Source organism: Alexandromys fortis, unplaced genomic scaffold, assembly GCF_014885135.2.
Source record: "Alexandromys fortis isolate MF-2015 unplaced genomic scaffold, M_Fortis_MF-2015_v1.1 scaffold_45, whole genome shotgun sequence".
NCBI lineage: Eukaryota > Metazoa > Chordata > Mammalia > Rodentia > Cricetidae > Alexandromys > Alexandromys fortis.
The window spans coordinates 2,948,362-2,958,299 of NW_026067926.1; the positions used below are offsets into that span (position 1 = coordinate 2,948,362).

At 46.3% G+C, this 9,938-nt stretch overlaps 1 protein-coding gene across 2 annotated transcripts in view; it reads right to left on the bottom strand.

The window, feature by feature from the left end:
* The window catches only part of Prkcb (protein kinase C beta), a 347,370-nt gene that overhangs the window by 63,669 nt on the left and 273,763 nt on the right, over positions 1 to 9,938 (bottom strand). For both annotated transcript variants that reach the window (XM_050143274.1, XM_050143273.1), the window contains exon 10: positions 3,189 to 3,362. In XM_050143274.1, coding sequence (XP_049999231.1) covers positions 3,189 to 3,362 — 174 coding nt within the window. The remainder of the gene's footprint in view (positions 1 to 3,188; positions 3,363 to 9,938) is intronic.

Consider the following 9,938-nt stretch of genomic DNA (forward strand, 5'->3'; position numbering starts at 1 on the left):
AACGACGTTCAGACTTGCAACCCCTATGCCACACATAAAGAGAGCATTATTATATTTATTTTATGCAAAATTAGAATGTATGTACTTAGCTTCAAAAGCAAGGAAATGGGACTGGATAGATGGCTCAGCAGTTAAAAGCATTCTCTGCTCTACCAGAGGACCCAGGTCCAGTTCCAAGCACCCAACTGGGGGACTCACAACTGTCTGTACCTGTTGCTCCACGGTCTTTGATACCCTCTTCTGGTCTCCTCAATTGCCCACATGCACTTGGTTTACATACACATACACAAGCATACACACACACACACACAAACAAACAAACACACACACACAAGTTTTTAAAAGTCAGGCTGGTTATGATGACAGATGTCTTTAATCCCAGTACTCAGGAGGTAGAGACAGAGAATATCTTTGAATTGAAGTCCAGACTGGTCTATATAGAGAGTTCCAGGACCGACAAGACTACATAGAAGACCCTCTCTCAAAAAAGCAAAAAAAAAAAATAAAAAATAAAAAATAAAAAATAGTAGTCATTTTTAAATAAAGAAAATAACATAAGTTGGGGCATTTTATACAATGAGAAGATGCACAGAACACAGATGTCTGGGTGTCTGTCTGAACACGGCTGAGATGGCTGGGTGTCTGTCTGAACACAGCTGAGATGGCTGGGTGTCTGTCTGAACACGGATGAGATGACTGGGTGTCTTCTACTCTCTCAGCTGGCTTCACCAGGCCTTTTTGCTTAGAGCAATGGATTTCTCTAAGCATCCCCACCCCCGAAAAAAACAAAACATAGCCCCTAGAGCTGGATTAACTATTTCATCTCATTGTTAACTGATGAGAAAGCTGCCTGCTGAATTCCTTGGCTTTCCAGACTGGGAGACATCCTGGAAGGAGTCACAGAACTTCTCCCTACCAGGACAATATTCCACAGACTCTCGCAGTTCCCAGTCCTTCTCCCTGGCATGGGACATCTCTTGGAGGAAAACCTAGTGCTTAGTACTCTTGCCACAAGGATGCTCCTGGAACAGCACAGGTCGGGGAGACCACTTATCATCAAAAAATTACCCCCAAATCCACTCCACATTGCCATTTTCAAAACAGTTCACGGCTAATGAAGAGGCTATCCTTGGATGAATATTAGCCACAAGTGACTCATTTCTCCCCATCCCGACACACCCAACTGACACGGCGACCACGGGTCCAGGCTCGCTACTGGTCTGTCATTAACATACTGATGTCCATGAGTTGGTTTGGGAACCAGTCATGGAAACGGGGGAGGGAAGCCTCAGGGTTTATGTCCTGACTCTCTTAGCATCTGGACCCCTTCTGGACTAAATTCCCCACCGTAGCATTACAGATATTTGACTTCTTTTGTAACTGTTGTTGTAATCATTGCCAAGTACCCACACAATATAAATTATCATTCACTTACAGTTTTATTTACAGTGACTCTCACTTTTTCTTGAAAGTTAACTTTAAAAGCAAGATTTAGCTCTCCCCCCCTCCCCCCGCCACTTCGAGCACAGTCATGAACCAATTCACCAATTCAGGATAATTCCTGAAGCTTAAAAAAGGGAAGAAAGGAAGCATCCGTTCTGTCTTTTCTGTATGAACCAGATCACCAGGGAACAAGTGAGGGGAAGCCGCTCTTTGCAGAAGCTTTGCAACTAGCACACACAAAGCAGACATTCCCATCTTATAACCTCCCATGAGCGAATGGACTTAGTGCTGAGCATCTGCCAGGCGAACATCACCAAGATCCTTGAGCATTGCCTGTCGTGATGACAGACAGCATCCAGAACCTAGGGCCACCTACAGATTTACTTAGGGATGGAAACTGAGTCTGACCAATCCTCTAGACCCTGCTGCCAATTCGCAGAAAAAGCAGGGGACAGAGAAGCATGCAGAGGTGCCATGAGACTGCAGTAAGCAAACCCCAGACTGAAAACACTTCAGACCAAATAGACCGGAATTTTCAGCAAGTCAAAGAATGTGACCGAAGGACTTTGAGACTCACTAGATTAGCAACAAAAAGTACACCAAGTTAGATGCAGAATACAACAGGTACAACAACATCCATCCCGTCTCACCTAGAGGGTGAGATTTAAAATCTGTGTAGGTTGAAAGCTGGAGGGTATAAGAAACCCTGAAAGCATCTTGAAGTCTCAAGGCCATTGGTCTCTCACAGAACCACATCTGCAGGAATGAACTCTTAATTTGCACTTGTGTTCTGGCGTCTTCTCCTGGGCAATGGAGGCCAACATCTAATAGGACCAGGGAAGGGAAGGGCCCACTGAAGTGACATCTTGCTCTTGCAGGGGCAGAAGCAGAGAAGGCATGAATGCTTCTAACTCATCCTGGCAGTCATGTTCTGAGCTCACCAGCTCTTGCTGATGGAGGTGGGTCTTGTACCTTATCTGTTGATTTCATTGGTTAATAATAAAGAAACTGCCTCGGCCCTCATAGGACAGAAAATTAGGTAGGCGGAGTAGACAGAGGAGAATGCTGGGAAAAAGAAGCTGAGTCGAAGGAGTCGCCATGATGCTCCCACGCCAGACAGATGCAGGTTAAGATCCTCCCTGGTAAGCCAGCTCGTGGGCTACACAGAATATTAGAAATGGGTTAGAACAATATGTAAGAGCTAGCCAATAAGAAGCTGGAAATAGCCAGGCCAGGCAGTGTTTGAAAGAATACAGTTTCCGTGTAATTATTTCGGGGCATAAGCTAGCCATGCAGGCGGCCGGGTGCCGGGGACGCAGCCCTGCCGCTCCTATTTCAACATCTTGCCTACGACCCTGTGCCCAGCCTCAGATGTACTTTTAGGACAGTGAAGGTCCCAGAACCTGCAGAGATGTATGAGTGCTCCTCCCAAGACCTGGGATGGCTGACTGTAACTATCTAGAGTTCATCTCTCCAACTCACCCTTTAATGTTAGAAAAGGCTTGGCTTGCCTAGTTATAAAACTATTTGACTGAGTTGGCTCAGCATCTACCCTGGGGGACAGCATTCAGGGGCAACTTTGAGAATTGTCAGCTGACTTCTGTGGGGCCAGCATCCTTCAGCTTCCACAAGGCAAACTGCTCGGGTATCACCAAGGACCCAGGATCTCCTTGGGATGGCTACTGTTAAGATAGCATTACTACCCAAAGCCTATGGAAACCCAGAGCACTGGACCAGTTGCCTACCATGGTCTGGAAGCAGGAGTGGAGCTGAGTCAGGAAGGGCGGCTTCCCAGGCAGGGCCAGCACCCGCTTCTCCACCATCGTGCACTCCACATCGTCATCTTGGATCACCACGTCTTTCTTCAGGATCTTCACGGCATAGAGCTCATCTGTGCCTTTCCGCTCCGAGAGCATGACCTGCGAAAGACAGCCATACGTCAACACCATTAAGAGAGGCCTTGGGGGACAGCTGTGGGTACCCAGAATCCAAGCAAACCCTTCTCAGCTTTGGACAGACATGCATACTGCTTTGCAGCCACCTCACACTTTGAATGTCTAAGTCCTATCAATGGAAGATGGTTCTAGAAAAGATGAACGTGTATTGAACGACCTTTGGGATATCCGTCAATAGCAATGCCATTCAACATGGCTGGAACGATAATCACCCTTCGGAAGTAACTATCTAGACAGTTTCACTGCCTGTTTTATTCACTGGTATAACTCCAAATCTTCAAAAGTACCAGACATGTAGTAGATGATCAGTAAATACTAAAAACACAAGAATCAATGAATGATTTATCAGCTTGGTAAAACCAGATTTGAGTTGATATGCCATGCTTTGTTGATACCTGTGGAAGGCTGGTCCCTTTCTAAACAGAAATAGACGATGAGAAGATGGGGGTTGGATGGGGGGAGAGAATAGGAGTAGAGGAGGGAGGGGAAACTGCAGTAAAATTAATAAAATAAATAATAAATAACCTGGGTTGGAGACACCTACTCCTTTATTCCCTCAGTGTGCACTGTTCTGCATGAGCCTGCTAGGAATGCACCAAGAATCAAGCAAGCACATTCCTTGACCCTGAACTCAGGGAGGAAGAGAGATCAGACAACTACTTATAGGAATAGTCAATGCACTGTTTCAACAGCCTCACCTGCAGTCTTGGGGTGTCTGCCTACAAGCTGTGGTCAGAAGCAGGGTCAGAAAACATGAGGGCTTATGGACACAATGTTATTTTCATTATGTTGTTATTATCTTTGGTCTTGACCACGTCAGAGGAACTATGTCTGGTGTGTGAGATTCTCAAGGAGATTCTTGGGAAACAAAGACTTGGACCATATTCAAGGAGACATGCTCTGTCGGGCAAGGCCTTCCTGAGGAAGAAGTGATCTCACTGGCCTATTTGCTAAAGGTATTATGTTATCTGCTTTGTAAGCAACATTCATTAGTACCATATATTTTTGAGGACTTACCAATGTATCAAGCAATTATTGGTTTTTGTTTATTTCTTATTTACTTTGCATAAGATTCTAGGAAGCAGACACTGCTATGAACCTGAGAAGAAACTGGCATAGAAGGCTAAGGAGCCTGCCAGGGTAGCACTCAGGATTTAAACTCAGGCTTACATGGTCAAAGTTCCTGTTGCTATTCTTTCATTATTATGTGTGTTGTGTGCAGATGCTCACATGCCCCAACACACATGTGGAGGTCAGACGATGCCTCTCAGGAGCTGGTTTCCCTTCTGCAAGGGGTCTGGATACCAAATTCACATTGTCAGGTTCGCCTAGCAAACGCTTTACCCATGCAGTCATCTCAGCAGCCCAAATTTCCTATCTTTAAATGTTTCGGAAAAAGCCTCAAAGAAGTTGAGAGGTTAAGACTACATCTCCCGACACAGGTGAACAAGAGAATGCAACAGAGACTTGAGGTTAGATGGAATAAGGATGGGCACCCAGAAACTTATAGATAGGTCAGCATACCCACTCAGCTCTTGTCCTAACAGAAAACGGTCAACCAGACTCAGTCATGGAAGCTTCCAGATTCCTGCATCCGCACACTAAAACTCTCAGGCAGAGCTCAACGGCTTTCTTGAGCTCACCCAGCCTCTTGCTTCTACTCTTGTCTCTCGCCTTGCAGTCAATGGTGCTCACGGGTGCTATAGATGTGGGGCTGTGTAGGGTGCTTTAGGAAGAAGACTTCTGACACACGGTTCTACAGTGGGCCTGTTCTCTGCCTCTGTCTCCAACAGAACTACCCTTCTCAGTGGATGGCACCTATGTGGCACTGTCTCAGCCCTCAGAATAGCCACTGGCTTAGGTGGCAATCTAGCTATAGGGTCAGGATGTCCCTTCGTGTACTTCCCATCCCTGTCTGTTCTTTACACGCTACTCACGCTCCCAGCCCTTGCCGAGGCAGGGATGATGACCAAAGGAAGCCAATGTCCCAAGGCAGAGAATCAGGAGGAATTTCCTGCTCTCTGGCTGCAGAGAAAGCTGGGATGGAAGAGTACAGGGACCAGCAAGGTGATCTGGATTGGATGCAAGCGAGGAGAGGACCAGGGATGGGAGGAGAGCCTACACCTGAGAGGTCAAGAGGTCCTGTCACACTCAGACCTTCGTTTACATTCCCCAAGACCCTCCCATCTATCCTTAGTGGAGGAGCAGGGAGTGGCAGCTTCCAGGACGGTGGGATGACGACACAAATAAGCCACCTCACCTGTCCTCATGTGCCTTTTCCACATTATTCTCAATCCCTAAACTGACATTTACTAACTGTTTTTTTAAGATTCTAGTCACGGCCTGGCATATCCCAGGCTTTTAGGTAATGCTTACATGGGAAGCAAAGGCAGCAAAAGTAAAAATTCAAATAATTAGTCAGAGCTAGCAATGGCCATGGCCACATTCCCCTGTATTCCTGAAGTGAAAATAAATCTCTTATTAATTGCATTCGAGGAGCTTTCAGAAATTTCAATACCGGCACAGAGGACGTGGGTTGTTTGCCCAGCTGTCCCTGCATCTCCAGGGTGAGGATTCCACGCAGAGCGAAAGGATGTGTAGAAGTAACGTTCTTATCAAATTCCGAAACACATCTGTTACCCCAGAATCTTCAGGGAGGGATGCGATAAATAGCAGAACTCCGGTGACAGCAAATAAAACAGAGGAAAGCAGCCCAAGGACTCCCTGGTGGGAAGCTTGTGGGGGTGAACTTTGCTACTGGATCCCAAAGGTGAGGTGTGCCCAGCATCCTGGACTCTGGCCACGGACTGGGTAGTGCTTTGCAAATGGTGAATATGTGAATTTGAGAATTAGAATGCCCAGGATATATCCAACATTGGCTAGAAGGTAGCTGTGCGACACTGGGAAATCCACTTAGCTTTTCTGAGCCTCAGTTTCCTAATCTGTCAAATGGACTTGCCAAAACCCCTCAGCCGGAGGTCTAGAGAACCATACAGGGCACGGTGTATGTAAAGTGAAACTTGACTCGGCACTGTTTGGCAAACAATGAACACTTAACACCCGGCACTGGACTGTCTCCCAGAGTGGGCACAGCAAAGAACAAAGAACGAGGTGGCTTCGAACAACAGAAACATGTCCTCTCAGAGTTCTGGAGGGTAGCAGTCCAAAATCAAGACGTTGGCAGGGTCAGATGCTGGTGAGGACTAAGGAGGAATAATTCATCCTGTGCTTCTCTCCCGGCTTCTGCCGGTTGCCAGCAACCCTTAGCACTGCTTGGCTTATAGACACACGGATTGCTCCAACTCCACCCCTTTCTTCACACTGTGTTCCTCCCTGTTGTCCTGTGTGTGTGTCCAAATGTTCTTACAAGGACACACTCCATTAGAGCCCACTCTAGTCCAGAGCACCTCAATTTAACTCAATGACGTCTGTAAAGACCTTATGCCTGAGAAAGGCCAGGGTTAGCATTTTTTTAGGAGAGTGAGAAGGAGGACAGTGGATAGGATTTGAAAAGTCTGTCACCTTTCCTGAGAAAAGCCCAGGGGGTGGTTAGTCCTTGATCCAAGCTCCCATGATCGCTTCTGACCAGCTCTGCTTCCACTCTTCTTACTCCCGAACCCCACATACAGGGCGCTCCACACAACAAATGATGCTTGAACAACTAACTGCAGGTAGCTCATAGCCCTCCACTTTCAGGAGACCCCCCCCTGTCTTCCAATAGCATGTAGAACAAAATACCCTTCTCCCCAGGCATTCAAGCATCTGCTCTCTGACCTCCTGATGGCTGGTCACACTCTGCAGGGACCCCAGCAGGGTCCGGACTGCCTACCTTGTCTAAGCATGCAGGGCTCTTGTCACAGACACCACTTCGTCTCACTCCACAGCTCTTTCCTTTTGTGTGTGTACATACGTGCACATGTACCATGTAAGCACATGAGTGCGTGTAGGTGTGTTCGCCCATGAGTATACTTGTGGACACCAGAGGCTGCCTCAGGGATCTTCCCCCACTTGTTCCCCACCTTATTTTTTGAGTCAGGGTCTTTCACACCTTTGGCCTGATTTACTGGATGCTGAGCCCTAGAGATCCAAGCTCTAGGGATCTGCCTGTGTACACCTTCACTGCTCACCCCATGCTGAGATTCCAGATATTTTGCCGTAGCTCCGATGTCTAACGTCCAGTCCATGGTCAACAACAAGCCAATATTTGTTCACAAAGTGAATTAACAGATCTGAGTGAGGAAAAGCAGCCACAGCTCCCTAGATCTAGGTCACCGTATCTGGTTTCTCTGAGCTTCAAGTGCTTAGAAGTTGGTGTTATTTAATGTGTGTATATGACTTCACTCAACCCATATTTCCCAAGGAACCTGATAAAGTATTCAAGATTATATAACATAAACAAGTGAATTGTGTGACCCATAAACTATACCTCAAGACAGATGGTTAAAAGTGAGTACACATTATATGGTCAATACTTATGTCTGTGTATTTGTTTATGGGTACATGTGTCTATAGTAGATACTTTAATGCATGATTTTGTCTTCCTTTTCTCTTCCCCCTCTCTTCTCTCCTCTTTCCCTCTTTCCATTTGTCTTTTCTCTCTCTTCCTCCTCTCTTTTTCCTATAAGCCAACACAACCAGCAACATACACGATGTAATGATGTTGACATTTTCTATAGGGAAAGTGACTTGGTTTTCGAGCAGAGAGACAAGCTCCTTCTGGAACTTAGGTATGATGACAAGTCCTTACTTGCGCAGACCTTTGCATAGCAAAGCTATAGTGGATGGTGTTCTTAATATCATGTTTGCCACAGGTCAGAAGAGGATGAGGAGAGAACAGCACACGGTAACTTTTTTTTTTTTTGATTTTTCGAGACAGGGTTTCTCCGTAGCTTTTGGTTCCTGTCCTGGAACTAGCTCTTGTAGACCAGGCTGGCCTCGAACTCACAGAAATCCGCCTGCCTCTGCCTCCCGAGTCCTGGGATTAAAGGCGTGCGCCACCACCGCCCGGCATCACACGGTAACTTTGTCACTGTGATTAAAACCAGAATCTCTTGGGTAGAGTCTTGGTGAAGGATTGTCTACATTGGGTTGGCCCATGCGCATGCCTGTGGGATATTGTCTTAATTTAATTAAATGCTATGGTAAGACACAGTCCAGTGTGGGCAGCACCATTCCCTAGGCAGGAGTACATGACCTGTCTAAGAATAGGGAAATACAGCTGAGCACAAGCAAGCAAGCATGCCTGCAGGGTTTCTCGCTCCTCTAGACTGTGGATGTCATGTGAGCAACTTTCAAGTTTCTGCTGCTGACTTCCCTGCAGTGGTGAACCCTAACCTGGAACTGTGAGTTCAGTGGTTTTAACTGTTCTCCCCTAAGTTTCAACACAAGTGAAAGTAAAGCATCCTTTATAACCAGAGATCTGGAGTAGAAGGAAAACCTCTGCCAGTCGGGAGCTCTTTCAACCTGACAGACGTGGGATAAGGCACAGACCAGAGCCCAGGATTCATAGAGTCAGGATGGAGACTCAATGGGGGAGGATCACAGATAGTGAAAGCTCACGGTGCTGCTGACTTCATCATGCTTGTGAGTTCTTTATTTGTGAGGCCTTCCTATTCCCAGTCTCACTCAGCAAGAAGATGTCTCGCGTGTTCTACATTATCCTGAAGTTTCCAAATTCTGACCCTCCAAGGCATATTCCTTCGGCTTGATTTTTGGATAGAGTTTTCTGAGTAAATGTGTAAACATGCATACATGTTCAAGTTATATATGGTATGGTGGTCACACCAGTTCAATATGAAGTCATGTGGCTCAAGGGCATCAGAATGTTTGCACCTAGAATCAAGGAGGAAGTCTGCAGTCTAGAAGTGATTTGGGGCCTTTAACAGCTTATTTAGAGAAGGCAACCAAACAGACTTTGCACACTGGAGGCATATCTCAGAGAAACACTGAAAAGTGGTGCCGTAGGGGAAAGTGTGTGCACTGGAAGTGGGTGTAGACCTGGGTGGGACTGGATCATTTCTTCCATGCAATCTCCAAGTCTGCTCAACAAAGCAATGATGGCCACCATGCACAGCAAGTTGGGAGACATAAGTCAGCCATTCCATGATTTTGTGCAAAGGCTTTTGCAAGTGAAAAATCTCTTAGTCAGGCATGGCGGTGCACACCTGTAATCCCGGGACTAGTGAGGCCGAAGCAGGAAGACTGCCATGAAGTAAAGGTCAGTCTGAGCTATAAAAAGTGAGATGCTCAGGATAGTGTTTTCTACTTCCATCCATTTGCATGCAAAATTCGAGAAGTCATTGTTTTTTACCACAGCATAGTACTCTAATGTGTATATATTCCACACTTTCTTCAACCATTCTTCCATTGAAGGGCATCTAGGTTGTTTCCAGGTTCTGGCTATTACAAATAATACTGCTATGAACATAGTTGAACAAATGCTTTTGTCATATGATAGGGCATCTCTTGGGTATATTCCCAAGAGTGGTATTGCTGGGTCCAGGGGTAGGTTGATCCCGAATTTCCTGAGAAACCGAAACA